Source organism: Poecile atricapillus, chromosome 1, assembly GCF_030490865.1.
Source record: "Poecile atricapillus isolate bPoeAtr1 chromosome 1, bPoeAtr1.hap1, whole genome shotgun sequence".
NCBI lineage: Eukaryota > Metazoa > Chordata > Aves > Passeriformes > Paridae > Poecile > Poecile atricapillus.
In genome coordinates this window covers 174186293-174205193 of record NC_081249.1, presented here as the reverse complement: position 1 = coordinate 174205193, position 18901 = coordinate 174186293, and the positions used below count along the sequence as shown (strand labels likewise).

Sequence of the window (18901 nt, the reverse complement as noted above, 5' to 3'; positions counted from 1 at the left end):
ATTACTCCCTCCGCTGCTGTTATGGGGGTCTAAGATATGCTTATTACGTGTAACTTGCTTCTGGATTCTTCTCTGCAATTTAACAGTTGGAGAATGAGTTTTCTGTCCCTGTTGCTAATTGATCCAATGAGAAAAACTGGCACCTAATTCAGTAACAAGTTATATTTAAAATGACAAGTAAAATTGTTCATGGTGCCTGAAATTGCATCATTTTCAGTCTGGCATGTTAAGGCTGTATAAGAGAACAGGCACCTACTGTACTGTGACATATTAAATTTTAAACCTCTGATCCAAAAATATAGTGGGGTATAGGAGGAACAAGGTGTATAATGATGAAAAACAGTGGCAGCTTGATTTCAGTGGGATACTTTTATTGTTTTTAAGATGCTTTGGCAGTTTTTACTACCATAAATATCGGGATCAATTTTATGTAAAGTTGAACAGTAGGTATGTTCATCACCACTTCCAAGTTTTGGTTTCCCAACCTATGATTTTAAGAATTTACTAGTGATTTTCAAGGTTGGCTCAGTTTTATTCTGTCCATAATTCCAAGCCTGTGTTGACAGTGGACACTTCAGTTTGTCTGGTACAATGAACAGTGAAGAAAAAGAAATCCTTTATTCATGCAGGTAAACCAAGTTGAAAATTTGGGGGTTTTCTCCACAAAAAACCCTTGAGGAAACAAGGGGTAGATAATGCAATGAAGGTGGAGGCCATCCCCCCTTCTGTCCTACAGTTTGGTGGTTAAAGTGCTACCCAGCCTATGGGAGACCCAGTTCAAGTTCCATTTTTGTATGAACTGCTTCCAGCCTAGGAACCAAGTTATCCTGGTCAGGACTTCCCTTGCACTCTGCTGTTGAGCTGTTTTATTTCATGTGATGGAACATTTCTTGGACCCAGGTGGACCATCTCCTGGGAGGGTGTCTCAGACAGTGGACCCAGTATTTACTCATTTCCTTGGTGAAAATTCAGCCATTTTGCTCACTGGAAGTTTCTGTCTTGGTTCCAGCAGGAGAGATGTACAGTACTCTCTTGCAGAATACCCTGCGCTCCCTTGGGTGATTCCCCTCCACACTTTGAACGATTATGCTGTGCTAAAAAAATTTCAGTCAGTTGCATTAAAAAGGCAGCAAACCACAGGGATGTATTTTGTCACCTTGCTTTTCCTCCCCATTCTCAAGCCAGGGAGTGCTGGGCCATGTCCTGGGGGTGCATCCCTGCCTGCCTGGCTGGTAGCAGAGTGCCTGCGTGAGGAGCTGCTGGCACTGGTGCAGAAAGTTCTGCTCTTACTGCACTGTGCAGAGATCAGACCAGAAGAAAAGCATATGTACTGATCAATTATGGAGTTATTATAAAATCTGCACTTCTAAAGTATTTTGGGGAAAAAGGGTTGTAAAATAAATCTGGTGCCTGGGACTGGTGTGTGATTAATTTTTAAATATAACGGCAGTGAGAAATGTTCTTTAAAGTCTTTTTGGTGCTAAAGTCTTTAGTACCAGATTATCTGAACTGGTAAACTTGTTATTATTTCCGTAAGACAATCTCAGGAGAAAAAACAAACCTTAATGTTACGGAGGGCTGGAGCACCTCTGCTATGAGGAGGGGCTGAGAAAATTGAAATTGTTGAGCCTGGAGAAGAGAAGGCTTCAGGGTGACCCATCTCCAGCCTTTCAGCACCTTAAGGAGCTACAAAAGAGGTGGAGAGGGACCTTTTACAAGGGCATGGAGTGACTGGACAAAGGGAAATGGTTTCAAACTGATAGAAGGTTTAGATTGGATATTGAAAAGAAATCTTTTACTGTGAAGATGGTGAGACACTGGAATATGTTGTCTGGAGAAACTGGATGCCCCATGCCTGGAAGTGTCCAGGGCCAAGCTTGATGGAGCAACCTGGTCTGGTGGAAGGTGTCCCTGCCCATGGCTGGCATTGGAACAGGATGATCTTTAAAGTCTCTTCCAACTCAAACCATTCTGTGATTCTATGCTGTTCCTTGTGATGGGACATTTTGTGGGGGGCTAAAACCCATTTTGCTTGTGGCTTAGGTGGAAGGTACAAAACTTTCTGTTGATTGTTTCAGGTGGATTTTGAAAAGACCTGAGTCCTCAGTGAGTTCTCAGTGGCTGTTCCCAGGGAATGTCTGTTGAGTTGAGCAGCCATAGCCTTTGCACCACCTCAGCAAACTCAGACTTCATTCCTAACCTGGCTTTTTGTTGGATTCCCAGCCTTGTGATTTCACATACTTCAGGCAACTGGTTTAAACCCCTGACTTTTGTCAAGCAGATAATTTTTTTATCTTCTGGGAGTGTTCTTCATTACAAGCTTTGCTTGACTTGACCATTTGGTTGCCATGACCTGTCACTGGATCCTGGAGCTGCTGCTGGCACCACTCTCTGCTGGTCCAGCGCTGTGCAGGAGCACCAGGCTGGGGAATTAATCCGTTCAAAGATCTTGGTTTGTGGGAAGACACATCCCCAGTACTGGGGAGTGAGAACTGTGAATATGCCAAGCTGTTCTGCACCACTTTGGTTTTAATTTGTTATTGCAGATTGTTTAAATGTAATTTGTTTATATTTTTTTGCAAGTGAACTGGTGAGGTCACTTCTTGTTTGATCTTTATTAGATGTAATGGAGATGACCAAGAAGGTTGCTTCATTCCCGAGCATAAGACTTTGTTAAATAATTTGTTTTCTTCTCTACCTGGACTACATTAATAGTGTATTGCTATAGTTCTTTAATGTGATGTGGAAAATCAGGTTTTGCAGCTGTATGCTGTTCTAGTCACAAATTAAGCCTCAGTTCTGTGCTGTTATGCTTTTCAATGGATGGAATATTTGAAAATTTGTTTTCAGAAGTCTTAATAACTACCAAACTAGCAAAATTGTAGTGAAATTGTAATTATGTAAAGTCAAGAAGAAAGCCATGGTGTAACTGTCAGCAGTGGTCTGTGCTGCTTCCCTGAAAACAGAAAATATTTTCTAAGTCATAATTTAGAGATAAATTACTGACCTATATGCTCTGACAGAGAAGTTTTTGTTATGATGAAAGAAAAGTTGTCATCTTTTTGAAATGGTTTCCCCAGCTTCCTGCTGAACATTTGTGGCTGTAAATTAAAATGGGTGAAAAAAAATGTGACTGGAAGTCTCTGGCAGATTTTTAGTGCTGATGAAGACTGTGCTGGTTCCTGAGTTTTAAATTAATCCAATGTGATGAATTTGTGTGCGTGAAGTTCTGTATTGAAAATACTCAGCAACACATTAAACCTCCTGGATGAAGGCAGAAGGTTGCAAATCTCTGAAGGACAGTCCTGAAGTGTTACATTACTGCAGAACTTAAGTTGCAATAGACTTTGGACTAACATATAGGCTGATTAAAATGTGTTCTTTTCTGTAGGTGAGAATACAGGAGATGGCGAATTAGATCTGAGTGGAATCGATGACAGTGAAATAGATCGGGTAAGGTGCCCTGTTGTCCTCGGTGTCTTTTATCCTGGTTGTTTGGATGTCTGAGAAAGACAAGATGGTTCTTACCTGGTTTATCCTCTCTTTGCTACTGCCTCTTCTCTCCGATCTGTAGAGAGGTTTGAGCAATTTCAGTGATCTGAAATCTAATGTTCATGCAAACCTGTGAATTTGGTGTTCCTTGCCCAAGTTATATATATTTATGAGGCTGCTGCTTGCTTTTAACATGCTGGAATAATTATGTTTTAGAATGTCTTTTATTCCAAAGGAGAACTTTAAAAAGTTTGGTGGAGCTCTACATTCATTATTTAATTAAGATAGATTCAACATAGGAGGCTGCCATGGAAACCAAACTGTAAAACCAGGATGTGTGGCTCCTATGTACTTCCAAAGATTTCTGTGATGTTTTCTGGGTTCATTTTTATTTGTGTGGCAGCAAAAAATACCATTTAACATATAGACTCAGTGGGACAGACACATGGCTGTGGAAAAGGGCTTGTTGGAAGCCACATGACTGGCCAGTGGCAGTCCAGCTCTCTGAGCCTGATGCCCTCTTCAGCTGGTTTATAGTGTCATTTGAACAGATAATGCCAGTGCTAAAAATTTATTTTGGGGTGCAGAATCACTGAGACTGATGAGGTTGCAGAGGAATTACTGATCTCCAAAGCATACCTGTGAGCTGGGATTTGCTAGGCTGGGCATTAGGGTCTCACAATCTGAGCAGACATTGAATGGAGGGAGCAGGAAGGCTGCTTTCACCATACTTCTCACCATAGCCACTCCATAATTTAAACAATCACAGGGGAGGAACACATCTTCTGCTCTTCCTAGGCTATATGATGAAGTCATAACTCTGCTTTTATGACTTTATGTTCATTTCTATGGCAATAGACTGTAATATTGGAAGCCCACAATTATGAAATCTCTGAAAACCTAAGAGGGATGAATAACTGAGCTAGGATAAAGTGGATTTTACTGTTATGGCCCACTTTTAATAGAAGCAGATGAAAGAGTAAAAATATTGGTCTGATAAACCAGGGCCTGCACAGCCATTTGCTTGCATGCTTGGCCCTTGGAGGAAGGACTCTTCCCTGCATTAGTTTCATTTGACTGGAATTATTTTTCTTATGAAATCCTAGATGTACATCTTACTGTGGAGAAAATCTTGAATGTTCAGGTCCAAAAGATGGAGAAACCTCTGATTGCTTTTCTTGCACTTAAACATAGTTTTACAAGTCTCAGGTGCACTGCTTAAAATTAAAGTGTCTTGTTCATGATGGATGACCTAATTTGTCTTCTCCATTCTGCTATTCTTCACTCCCAAACAGCATCATCTGTAGAGAACTTTTGTTTCATTGATAATTGTGCTAAATACTGGGCTTCATTTTACATTTAGGTCATCTACAATTAAGTAATTGCTACCTGTCTATTTATTTCTGTGATTCATCTGAATAGTCCTAGATGTGTTTTACAGCTCCATTCCCACTAAAGATATTACAGAGATTAGGTAGAGTTAACTGCAAAATGTCTACATGTGGTTACTGAACCCAGCTGTCTGAAATCTAGAGGACTAAAGCTCCAGCAATCTGAGCTGGTTTCTTTCACACAGATGTGGCCATTGAACTAATAATCTCAGTAACTGTGTAAAGCTTCACAGAAACCTACCCAGAAAACACGTGTTTTTGTTTTGGTTGCACAGGGCAATGGTTCCTATCCTGTTTTGAATTACAGACCACCATCAACACACAGAATTACTTGCAGACAACCACATTGTCATGATAGCCTCTTGTATCATCTGAAAAAAGATCATAAACCCAGGATCATTTTTGTTTAATTAACAGACCATGTGTAATGAGTCCTAGATGGTTTTTGGTTACTTCATCATAGTTTGGAAACCAAGCACTGTTTTTTGAAAACAGGTTGTTGCTTGTGCCAGCTTCGGATGTTACTAGAAGTGCTCTCTGATTGTCTTATATCACTCATGTTTTCTTTTAATGTATTTTTAAAAATGGGATATGGATTGACCTTGCCAGTGGTTTTTCAGTTCAGTTTTGCTCTGTGGTTTTCAATTTGATTTGAAAGTAGATAAATTTGTTTTCTCTTTTAGTATATACTTAATGAAGCTGAAGCTCAGATAAAAGCAGAGCTGTGGATGAAAGAGAATGCAGATTATTTGAAGGAGCAAAAAGGTAAGTATGTAGGACTGAAATTTGCCTTTTGGCTGGTGTTGCTGAAATACATAGTCTTGTGTAATCTTCATGCTGGTTACCCTTTTGTCATCTTTCAGAAAAAGAAGCAAGAATAGCAAAAGAGAAGGAGCTTGGGATTTATAAGGAACACAAGGTATTAAATTGTGTGTTAACTGTGTCTGTTTGAAAATGTCCTGGAAATTCATTATATCTGCTGATCAGCTCCATGTAGATGTATGGGCATAATGGTACAGGTCACCACTAAAGGTGCAAAAGCTACAGTACGTGTAGCTGTTACTGAATTGCAAGGCTGTATTTTTTTTTAGGTGGTGAGTAAAACACTTTCTTGCCCAAACTTTTATTTTAAATTGCTATTATGAGAAAGTTCTGTGCATGTCAAAGTCAGAGCTGGCTCTTTGCATTTATGATTGCTGTTCTAATTGCTTGCTTATTAAAATACAGGTTTTAAGACATGTCTGATTTTTTTTTTTTTTAACGTGTGCATGGGGAATTTGTTTGTACTTGCCATAACTTCAGTGGCTTTCTTTGCTCTTACAATAATGATTTCTTTATGAAGAACTGAACAGATCCTTGTTACAGTCACTTGAAGCGGTATTTTGTTCTACCTTTCATAAAGAATGCAACAGTTATGTTAACAAATGGCATGTCCTGTCTCCATGTTTAGCAGTTTAAAGCAGCTTAATTGGCCGTATATTCACGATTTACAGCATTAGTATTTTGTGTAATTGAGCAAGTGACAAGTCAAATCTTCCACATGCAACTAAAACCCATGTTAGTTTTTAGTGTGTATATCCTCTATCTTTTTTTCCAACTAATGTGAAAGGCAGGGTTTCCTGCTTCCCCTAGGTATTTCAACAATAAAAACAAAACCAGACAATGAAACACTGTTTTATACTTCAGAGTTTCTCATTCATCCTGCATTTATGCAGACGTGGCAGTCTACCAGCAATTTTCAAAATTGTATAACTCGTTGGCACTGCCACGTAGCCCAAACACCCCCTTTTTTGTTCGGACAACACAGGAGTTTTTCTCTAACCTTTTATTGTTTCTGACAGCTCAAGTAGAACTTGATTAATATGGTGCTTTCCAATTTCAAGGTAGCACTTGACCCATGTAGGTAAACAGAGGGGCTATTATCCATTAAAAAATAAATCTCCCGCAGAGCTTGGTGTTAAAACCTTCCTTTGAATAGGAAAATGCCAAATGAGAAACAGAGATTCTGGGTTGTGGGTTTTTTTTGTACCCACCCAGGCATGGGACATGGCTGGAAATGTTCTCCAGTGTCGTTCCTGGTTGCCTGGCTCTGCACAGCATCAGGCAGGCTCCCAGCCTGTGCCTGGGAGAGGCAGCTGCAGGTGACAGTGCTCCCGAGTCTGCAGCCTCCTGCTCCCTGTCCCTTGGTGCTGGTGCCAGCCCATGCTTGGGAAGCTGCTGCTGCTGCTTGTGCTCTTGGCCTTTTCAGTGTGCAGGAGGAGTTGGGTAGAGCCTTTCCCACGCTGTGTTCAGATTTGGTATGAAACACAGTTGGAGTTCTGATAGGGAGTTCTCAGTGCTTTGGGGAGTCGTGACCCAGCTTCACTCTCGCTTTAAAGGTAGTTTTAGCAGGGGAGATGCTTTATTTCCATGCTGGGTGATGCTTTGAGGTCCCTATTCCTGTAACAGGAGTTCCCTCCCCTTTTATTTTCATAAGTGAAAAATGGCCCATCCTTCTCTCTCTCTATTAAGTAAAGAATTTCTAATAAACTCTGGGCATTTGGCAAAAAAGCAAACAAACATCTCTTGGAGAAAAGAGACCCTTTGATCCCATCGAGTGGCAGGAGATGGAGCACTGGCTTAGCCTGGGCACATCACCTGCATCCCCCACATCAGCAGCACCTGAGCCAGGACTGCTGCACTCCAGCTTGCCCCTCTGCTTCATGGAAACTTTGTTTATATCTACATCACTAATTTTATATTTTAATTAAGCCAAAGAAATCTGCAAAGAAGCGGGAGCCAATTCAAGCCAGCACAGCAGGAGAGGCAATTGAAAAGATGTTAGAACAGAAGAAAATCTCGAGTAAAATTAATTATAATGTGCTAAGGGACCTGAACAGCAAAGGAAGTAACACACCAAAGAAAGAGGATGACAGCACTGATGACAGCACCAACACCAAGAAGCTGTCAAGAAGAAAATCTATTGCCAGTAGGAATATAGCCAACCCTGTAAACAGTGTGGGAAAAAGGTACTGCAATTGTTCATTTATATCTCTGTCTGTGAGACTGTCTATGTATCTTTCTGAGCCAGACAATGTAGGGACTGAAGCATTTGTTTGAGGCTAAAATAATGTCAGGGCTCTGTTTTTATTTATTTTGCCTGCACTGTCATGGCGACACCTTATTTACAGTTCACGTTTCAGAGGTCTGCTTTGGTGTGAGTTAATCATCCTGAAGCAAAAAGACCCACAAAATTAATGGAGATTCATAAATGTGGATCTATCAGCCAGGGACACCTTTTCTTCATAAAATCCCGACATTTGTTGTCCTTCCTTTAAGTTGTGTGTATGAGCTGACATGACACTAAATGTTCGAAAGCTTTGCCTTCTTGCTTGATTTAAAAACTATAGTTCCCATCTGTTTTGACAGCTAGCTGCTTTGATTAGCTTTAATTTTAGTTTTATTCCAAACTTTCGTTGTTAATTGATGACACAAATACAAAGCTTTACAGTAAATATGCTTGTCGGTTTTCTGGTCTGCATTTGAAAATGTTTTATAGTGTGGTGAAAGCTCCTGTTTTAATGAGAGAAATACTCAACTTGCTGGGCAGATTTGTAGTGTGCTGTAAAATGTATAAGGAGATTGGTGTGTCCAATCTGCAATATTCAACTGTTTTATCTGTCTTTGGTTTATGAAGCCACATTGGATCATCATTTGAATCATTTTGATGTAATTTCTTACTTAGATGTTATTTATTTATTGCCTATTTATTTACTGCCAGAATTATAGACCAAATGCCACAAGGAAGTCTTGGTATTTGATTTTGAAATATTAAATGATGTCTTTGCACTGTTGTTCAGATTTAGGCATGTGTTGAAACTGGGTAAGGGACCTGGGAGGGCAGGAGGGCAGCCACCTACGAGGTGTGAGAAAATATCTGTTTGTGAAAGAACAGGATACATGGGATACCTGAAAACTGGGAATGCTGGGAAGGACAGTAAGTGCAAATTGCTCAGAAGCTGAGGAAAGTAAGGATGGCAAAACCTAAACACTTATTTTAATGTCGTTTGACAGTGAGGCCAGAGGCGTGGGCTTCAGTTTGGGCTGAGAAGCCAAATGCTAAAGTCACTGCTCCCACTGTCACCAGATACAGATTTTTACAGTATATCAGACTTTCTTCTTTATTCTGTATTTTTGGCTTCATCCTCATTCAACTTCATGTTCTCAGTATCAAAAGCTTTGCTTTCCAGCTGTTGACTCACTGGGGATTTTAGGCCCCTGTAAGCTGCACGTAAGTTTCCCACTAGTAAAGGATGGGGAATATGCATTGAGGATTAATTTAACAGCATTTATCTTATGCTTTAGTTGTAGTTAACAGGTATTAATGAGTCATATTTCTGGTATTTCCAGTAAAGTAGGACCAGTTCAGTTGTCTGAAGTGCAATGCTGGGTGGTAAGTAGGGGCTGGGCACAATCCTGGTTGCATTTCAGAGCTCAGCAGTAACATCCAAGCTCAAACCCTTCACCACATCCCAGCCTTGTCACTTCTGAGGTTTGCAGAAATGTTGGGCCCTTGGAACTCCTGATGAAGTCAGCATGTAAAACTCTTAACAGGTATTAAACTCTTTGGAAAATCATGCCATAAATATTTAATTTAACAGTGGTGCAACTTGAAAAGGTTTCTAAATAAATATAAATCAGTATTTTCCAAAAGCAGCTAATAAAACATATTTATTTTTCCTCTCAAGAGCTTAAAGTACATCCTTAAGATGCATAACAGAGTTTCCTGATGATGATTAGCAGATCTTGGATACAATGAATTTTGCAGCAGAACACTTCAGAGGAGGTTGAGGATACATGCGGATAAGTGAGCTAAGAAGATTTTGCACTCTTGAAGTAGGCAGTGCTCTTGCTTAAATATTATCAAGGACTTGACAAACATTAGTTGGGCTTTTTTTTTTTCCCCTTATAATTAAAGATTTATGACATACTTTTGATTTTTTAAAATGCCATGCCTTTTAAATGACATGCATAAATTTCTGTGTTCTGCATTGTTCTTATATGCCTTGCATTCAATGCCTTTGTTCAGTATTGTTCCTCTGAGAGGTGAATGGCTAAATACTTTCCCAGGGATACAAAAATCATGATAATTTATATGCAATTAATAATAATAAAACTCCTGAACGTTGCTCATTAGAAAATGAATGAAGCATATAATGTGTCTTTTTCCAGGAGGCATTTGCAGAAATGGGATCATAGTTTGGGTTGGAAGGGACCTTAAAAATAATCTATTGTTTTGGTTTGTAGTGATTTATAGGCCTGAATATTTATCTTTATGTATTTTAAATATTTAGTAAGCTGCATCTGACTCCAGTAGCACCATGAATAACCAGGCTTTGATCCAGTCCTTTAGCTGGATCAACTGGAGTTGTAGTCAGATTTCAAGGAGCTATTTCTTTAGTTCTGATCCCAATTAGGAGGTGCCAGTACAGGGAGTACCAAGTTACAGGATGGGAAACAAGTATCCATTCTTGGTAATTAAAGCAGTGCTTCTCTAATGGTATAAAAATGGAAATTTTTTAATATATATAGATAAATATCTTTCTTGATTTCCTTTTGCAAGTCATTTTACTTACCACACCAGATTTAGACAGATGATGTAGCCAAGTTTGTCATGCATCTTAGAAGTCGTCTTCGTATACAGTCTGAAGCACTCTGGAAATAGGAAATTGATCTTCATTTCCATCTTTCTAATTGCCTTTTGCTCTAAAATAGTCTGTGCTGTTATTTCCATACAGAGGACTTCAGATTATCCCTAAAAAAATGGTTGCCCCAACCAGACAGGGTGCAATCTCTGGGTGGTTTTTCTTTTTTTAATATCACATGAGGTAGCAGTTACAGCATTAATCAGTTGAAATACAGAGAAGCTTTTGTTTCCTGATGTGTTAATGATAGGCAAATTTTACAGTCTTGTAAAAAGTTGTTGATTTGGAAGAAATTTATAAAGAGCTGAAATGCTAGACAGGTCCCAGGAGTACGCTTAAACTGGATAGTCTTTCAGTTGGTGGCCCTTTTGTTAGAACTTTGTTGATACTATAATTACTTAATGATTACTTGGATTTCAAGGACAATATAGTTTTATCTACATTTTATTTTATAAAAAAATCCCAATTTTGAAATCTCAGAAATGTTTGGTAATTTCTGCAATTTTGTGAGGAAGTTATTTTCAAAGAATTCTTCCAAAGATCATGCAGGTTTCTTTTTGTTAGGTGGGTAGATATTATGTACATCAGTATTTTCAGAGGCAAACGGATGTTTTAAACAGCTTTCTTCAGTGTGAACTTCTCGAGCCTTAGAAAAAGCTGTGCTTTCCTCAGACACATCTCCCAGAATTATACTGGGGGCTAACTTATTTTATCTGTCAGGATGGTAGAAGACTAGTAATGACAATATAAGTAATTTTAGGCAACTTTATGTTGTGTGAATGTATTTAATTCCATTTCTTATTGCATTTTTGTTCCAGTGAGTATCACAACTGGTGCTTCATACGCAAAAGCCTTTTCATTCCTAGTGTGTTGAAGATGTGGCACAGTGATGCTACCATAATAGATGTTGCAACTCTAATTTCAATTACCAGTTGCACAGTTTATCTTCACTAATGTCCTCTGTGCATATGAAACATAAGAATATGTTGAACTCCAATAAAAGAACAATTGCTGCTTCAAGCTGCTTAAAAGCTGAACTCCAGTTAGAGCTGTGCCGAGCGCTAGAGCACTTCAAGTTCAATAAAGAGGGGTTTTAGGACTGGAAGTACTTGGTTAGAAGCTTAATAATTTATTTTATATTTACTTGAGCTGAATTTTACAACATTACATGTAAAGTGAAATGTGTTGTACCAAGAAAATGTGGGAACAAGAAAGCTTTCAAGTCACTACTTTTAAAAAATTTTAAGCCTATTTCTTGCTATGTGCTTGAAATTGGTAATGATATCAGAAAAGACAGGATCTATTATCAGGGGAGTAAATGTGTCAGGTTAATCTCCTGAAGAATTTGCCTTGGAAGAAATGAAGCAGGACTGTGAAGCACAGTGGAATCTCTTGTAATGAAACAAGGTTGTTCTGAATGGAACCATATGAATATATAATAGCAAACCAAATCATGCCTGCTATGAGTGTGACAGAAACCCTTACTAGTGATCTCAGATCTGATTAGATATGAAAATTCACCTCCAAATTCTCTCTATGGTCTCACCTGTATTTGCTGACTATCTGTATTGCCAGTACAGCTTGGTGCATGGCTCCACTTGTGCTTTAGAGCCATGGGATTTGGGTATTGGGAATTTTGCCCTTTCAGTACCAGGGACTTGTTCAGCTGCTCAAGTTCCTGCTCTAGGATGCACATTTTCAGTTAGCATCTGCTCCAGCTACATTTTTGTTAGCTTTTCAGTGTGTGTCAGAAGTCCAGAAAAATCCTCTTTATTAGGGACAACGTATGTGATGCTTTTCTGCAGCCTAGCATGCGACATCTGCTTTACCCTGATAAATTGCACAGTGCTTTCTTGTCTCTAATTGGAATCATATTTCCCTGGAGAGTAAAATATGGGCAAAAGCCTAATTTTGATGCTTTTGAGGAGCCTGGGGAAGCAATGAGAGGCCCTCAGCTGGCTCCCCCAGCTTCCACTCTTGTTTGCAGTTGTCCCTTTCTGGTGTCCAGGATGGAGTTACTGCTCTGTAAGGCTGGGTGCTCCAAACTCAGCTGCAAGTCTGAATGTTGCCCAGAGAAGCTGTGGGTGCCCCAGCCCTGGAAAAATGCTCAAGGCCAGGTTGGATGGGGGCTTTGAACAACCTGGTCTAGTGAAAGCTGTCCCTTGGGCTGGACCAGCTGACCTTGGAAAGTCCCTTCCAAGCCAAACTATTCCATGATTTTATGATAGAATCTATGATTCTATGAATGCTTATTCTGCATTGGCCATGGCTTGTCACTGATTTATAAGACCAAAGGAAACTGTTTTTTTCAATGTACGATAATTTTAGTTCTACATTATGAGACTGGTATTTGTGGAGGGGAGGAGCATCAGCTCATGTTTTCCAAATGACTGAGGCCAATCCAAACCAGTAATAAACAAAGCTTAGTTTGAATAATCTAAGGGATTCCTGAGCATCTTAAAACCTTTGTATTAGTTAAACCAGGTGATTATAAAAGTTAGAGCACTTTTGATTCAGTGTCAAGAAAAGAGTTTTGGTTCAGAACCTTCTTTGTTAAGAAAAATGACATTGCAGTAATAGTTTAAAATTTTGGGAATGAGTACCTTAAAAGTTCCTTGTCTGCAAGTGGTGTTGTGGAGTCTGGGGGGCTGGTGGGTGTCTGCAGCCAGTCCTGCAGGGTGACAATTGGTGATGAAGGAGAACTCCTGAAGGGGGACAGATTCCTACATTTGGTGAATATGAAGCTTTTGAGAGTCTTTTCTGTGCTGGCTTTGGTGAACATTCTCTCTACAGATGGGCCCTTTCAGATGAGATCTTAATATGCTTTAATTTTCTGCCATGTATTTTTATTTTTCAGAATTTCCTCCAGCTCTTTGCCTAATTTACTTTTGATATCCTGTTTTTTCTCTCTGCTTTGAATTCTGTTAGAGGGTTTGGAATAAATGTGTATTTACTCAAAGTGAGATACTGAATTTTATTTCTCTTCTTGTGCTGCATTAGGCCTTCTCTTTATATGTGATTAGAGGGGTTACACTGATTTCCCACCTGGAATAAAATTCCTTACAGAAGATAACTGGGAGTCCTTGTTGAGATGGTAGTTAGGAGTTTATTCTATAGCTTAGTTGTTATTTGGTATTATTTAATGTTTTGTATGGAAGCAGTCTCATGTTGGCTGCAGGATTCAGGCTAGACTGTGATTCTTGGGTACACGTGGTGGGGGTGTGTGGAGTCAGCTTTTGGTTTGAATATTGTGTACATGGTGAATAAATTCTCTAACCACTTGGACATAACTCTTTTCTTATGTGATTTGCACTTTGAGAGATTCTTTGGAGTAAAATTTCATGTGTGTTTCTGCTTTGCTGTGGTATATAATCATTTAAATCAAAGGTTAATCAAAATGATTACTCATTTTGAACAGGAAAATGGTGACATTTGATAAGTACTCCTACCAGTGTTTTCCAATCTTGTAACTGTTAGAGGTACAAGTTTATACCAATTATGTTTAGTATTTTATTTACAAAAAGCTAAGCTAAGGAAAAAAAATGAATTCAAAGCTTCCAAGGTTTTGCCTTTTGAGTCATGCATCTCCTTATTAAAGTTAGCTCTTCGGGGGAGAGCCTCCCGAATGACCTTGAAAGGAGCTGACACTTGGTTTGCTTGTTCACAGTTGATTTGAGGAGTGGATCTGCTCAAGCCTGTAGTGTTGTAACCTGGCTAATGCTGCGGGTTACTGCTGTTCCTGTGAGCTAAGCAGCCTTTTGTAATAAAGAGATAAAGCAGAGGCAGGAATGGGAGAGAAATGGATCTGACCCAACACGTTTTAAAAGGAGCGTGTGTGGTTTTAACATCTGAACGCTGAAATGTGATGACCAGCACTCTTTCCTCCTTCAGTAAGTGAGCACAGGGGAGGAAAAAGGCATTGTCTTCTGCATGGAACACCACTCTGAAGGACACAGGGTTAAGGAAATGTCACTGAGAGACTGGGAGGCAGGAACCAGCTTGGGGTCCAGGCAATGATGCAGCAGGTTATTACTTTATCCTGAAATTCAGTTCTCTTGACACCGAGTTAGGACAAAAAGATGGGGAAAGAATAAAATTTTCTTACAAAATAAAAATCCCCAAAACAAAACCAAAAAATGCCTCAACAAAGCAACAGCCTCCCCCAGCTGTCCCCAAACCTGTCCTTACACAAGCTGTAAGGTGTTTGTCAGGAATTGATGTTTATTGTGATTACTTAGACTGTTTTATTATAGGATCAATACCCTTGATACAATAGCATTTTTATTTCACATCTGTCAGGCTCAGTACCTCTCAAAATACAGCTGCATTAAATTCTTAAACATGTATGGGTAGTGTTTCACGGGCTGTGCTCTGCACCCCTGGGAAGGGAGCTCCCCCCCAGCTATTGCCTGGCACGGCTTGTGTCCCCATCCTGCTGCAGGAGCTGCTGCTGACAGTCATTCCCTGCTCATTGCAGCATCTCTAAACTTTTTGTTGTGTTTCTTAGGGCAAGGTTAGCAAAAAACTCATTCCTTCATCCCTTAGTTCTTTCCTTCCTTCTGTAGGAGGTGAATAATTTTCCCTTTCGTGCCTGTTCTGCCTGTGAGTCAAGAGAAACTAACTTAGAAGATTTTCTAGCCTGTTATATTAGTAAAATGAGTATTCTTGTTACAGATCTCAGTTTGAAGTTTATTAGTTTCTGAATACTGGAATAAAATGCCAGAATTTCAGTATGGCAATTAACCCACCTGTATCCTCACTCTGTAAAAGACAGTTGGAGGAAAAATAGCTTAGTGATAGGGGAAATAATGTAAAGAAGCCTCCTTGATGTGACCCATACCAATTTATTTAAGTTCAGTGATGCTGCAAATCATCCATCCCTAGTTGTACATCATTTATTAAGAGCCTTCAAGTTTTATAGTACAGACTTTTAATGCTGTCAGAATGTGGTTTAGTGTAAGGATAAGGGAGCATTGTGTGCTGGGACTGCAGAGGAGTGTTCCTGAGCTGTCATTTACTGGGAGTTATGAGAACCTTTGAGAAATACACATATATAAACCCTTCAAGATTGGGTGAGGACACATCTAGACTTGTGTGAGTGTTTCAGGAATAACAAGAATCTGCCAAATCCAGTGCTCTGTTCTATCTACCCCAAATTATTAGAATGCCTTCAATTTAAAACTAAAAAGGCATTGATCCGGCTCGACCTTGTGGCCCAGACCCAGGTCAAGTCTCCTTATTTTTACAACAGCCTTTTTGTTTGTTTAATATAAATTGGATATTTCTTTTCTGCCTCCCACTCAAGAAAGTCATCCCCGTGTTGGATTCCAGGGGAGGGTGGCTGGGCAACACAAAAATGTGGAGGGGTTTTTGGTGACTGTCTGAAATAATTTCTTCTTGCATTTTAAAACCAAATAGGAGCAATTTCAGCCCAGAAGATAATTTTGTGTGACAGTTGGATTGTGAGTGCCTTGTTTATCTATGTTCTCATTTTCAGGTTGGTTATAAGAAAAGACTCTGCAAGCTTTTTTCTTCCAAATTACACTCAGTGGGTCTAATGGGAGACAATATAAATATGTATGTGCAGTCTCTTGAACTTTATAGCATGTTAGCAAAAATAGTTATATGTGGTGCAGGGATGAGGAGAGTGGGAAGAAACAAAAGCTGGAAGTGTTATGTGTCTTGTTATCAAACCCTGGAGGTGCATGTCCTGTGGCTGAGAGGGCTTCAGCACTGTGAAATGTTTGTTCTCAGTCTGTAGATTTTTCTGATTTCTTTTTTCTTTTTTTTTTCCATGGGTAGAAAATGGTTGGTTTCTGAATTGATTTTTTTTTTTTACTCCTTTTCCAGCAGGGTCTTCTTGTTGATCTTTACAGAGTGTGTGTGCTCATTTTTCCAGTTTAAACCACGGGAAGTGTATGTCTGATGTGTTTTAGATGTGTCAATGAAGTTGAGTCTTCAGTGAAAACTTGCAAAATGTTGGAGGGAAAGGAGCCAACCAAACAAAAAGTTAACTTTCCCTCACTGCAATATGGCATATATTATTTTACCAAGACCAATACCAAGCTAGGGGAGCAGTCACACGAAGCTTCTTGTTTGTGTGCAGGCATTTCCAGATGGGATGGCTGGCAGCCATTCTGTGGTTAGGAGCACAGTTCTTTCACCATGGCAGGACAAAGGGTTGGAAAGTTGCAGCACTTTGGTACAAAACTTGAAGTACTGTTTGCTCACGTAGTATTTAACATCATCTACATAATTAGTTTTAAATCAGCCAGTGTGCTGTAACTCAGTCATTTATGTAAGTGCTGTTCCATTACCCAGTGATGCTGCTGGATGCACTCGCTGAGTTCAATTTTACCTTGCTGCAGTTGTTGCTAAATATAGGTTGAAACATTCTGAGATAAGTTCTATATGTGGTCTTGGAAGATATATGCAGCAAATTTAACTTTTTCTTCTGTTGCTGGATTTGCAATTTATTGTGAGTCAGAAATCTCTGCCCAGCATTTTCCAGTTCCTCCAGTGCTGCAAGACCATGGATTAAACAAACCCATTGCTGTGTTTAGGATATTCAGAACCGAGGACACTTCCTGACCTGCTCTAGAGCAGTTCATCTCCTGTTCTCTCATACAGGCCCTTTCCTCGTGACCTACAAAGTATGATGGAGGCAAACCACCAACTTTTATATATATTTTGCTCTCCTCCAAAGTTTTGCCCATGAACAGAACACTTGTGCTGCCACAGAGGTCAGATGGGAAGACAGAGTAGAGTACAGCACGTGTGGACCTCAGGACCTGCTGTCTATCTGCAGTGGAGAACCTCTGGCCCTGAGCACTCTTCCCAGGCATTGCTTGGCTCAACAGCTGTCAAAACCCAGACAATTTAAAGGATACAGCAAGGCTGTAACAGCCCACAGCGTGACATGGTGCGATAGATTTTAAATCTTTATTTATACTCAGAGCTGAGTGTAATCTTCCTGCTGAATTGGAGCACTGGAAGGTGTTGGACATTGAGAGCACTCTCAGGCCACGTGCAGAATAGAAGTGTCAGATATATATTCAATAGTCTGTCACCTCTTTATTCTGAAATGGTTTTAGATATGATACTTATGTGAAAGAAATATATAGTTACAACATAGTGTTCTTTTAAGAAGTTATCAACATATTTAATCTGAGTGGTTTGAGATACTTAATCTGAAGTATGAAGGACATGCATACAGATTTGGAAGTGGAATGAAGTGGCTGGCATATTTATTTTGTAAGGTTATCTTTGCCTGTCTACAGGGGTAAACATAGTAGTTTTAAGAGAAAAATGGCTTTGCACACTTCTACATGGATTTTATCATGGAGCTATAAAGAAACAAAATAATTTGGAATCCTAACTAAAGCTATTGCTGAAGTTGAGTGAGATAATCATCAGATTAAAGCTGTAGTTGAATCAGTCATCTGATGAATTAATAATGGAGATGAAAGTCAACAATGAATCAAATTATTAGATGAAGAGGAGCAAGACAGAAATCAGGGTAGTTTAAAACATTGCAGCAGGTTATTACAAGGCAGTGTCACTCTCCTGCCTTGTTCCTGGAGGCAGAGGTCAGACCATCCAGTCTGGGCTTTAGTAAGTCAGTGTAAGGGTTAATTCTGTGCCTGAAGATGCTACTTAATTGAAGGTGGTTTAGAAGCTTGTTCTTTTTCCTGCCAGATAAACTGTGTGCAAGCAATATTGGCTTAAAATTTGATATGCAAATACAGCACGTCTTAGACATGTTTGCACTTTATTCATACCTACTGAAATATTACAGAGAAAAATGGTGGGAACAGAGCAGCAGAAGAGTGAACTCCTTTCTGTGATTCTTTGTGGAACAAGGTGGTTGAGGGAGCAGCTTGGGTTGCTTGTATCACTGATGGTGCCTACTGTGGGCTTTGTCTGGGTGTTCCCATGTCAGGCTGTACCTTCTGAGCTGTCTCCTCCACCTCTGGACAGTGTCCAGGAGATTGGGATCCTCAATGGCTTTCAGTGATGTGGCAGTGCAAAAAAATTATTGTTTGCCAACAAGTTCATTTGTTACCCCACCTCTAAAACCATCCAAAGGCAGTGGTGAGTTAAGAGCTTGCTTTACCTACAACCTGCTCTAGGCCAAATGTGATTTCCACCCCTGGGAAATCTGAAATATAAAAAATTATTGGGTCTTACTATCAGATTACATGTAACTTATTTTTCAAGTCAGAACATAAATATTCCAAAAGTACAAGAGAGAAGCTTGCTGAGAAACCTTTAGTCTCATCATGGGAAAAATCCAGAGTATATATACCTTAAATTTCCATAAATCCCTGTAGG

The 18901-nt window shown here is 39.5% G+C and overlaps 1 protein-coding gene across 1 annotated transcript in view; it reads left to right on the top strand.

Moving 5' to 3' along the window:
* BRF1 (BRF1 RNA polymerase III transcription initiation factor subunit) overlaps positions 1 to 18901 on the top strand; it is a 174205-nt gene that overhangs the window by 122788 nt on the left and 32516 nt on the right. Inside the window, exons 12-15 of the mRNA XM_058832496.1 lie at positions 3392 to 3453; positions 5567 to 5648; positions 5747 to 5802; positions 7635 to 7891. Of these exons, the coding sequence (XP_058688479.1) occupies positions 3392 to 3453; positions 5567 to 5648; positions 5747 to 5802; positions 7635 to 7891 (457 nt within the window). The remainder of the gene's footprint in view (positions 1 to 3391; positions 3454 to 5566; positions 5649 to 5746; positions 5803 to 7634; positions 7892 to 18901) is intronic.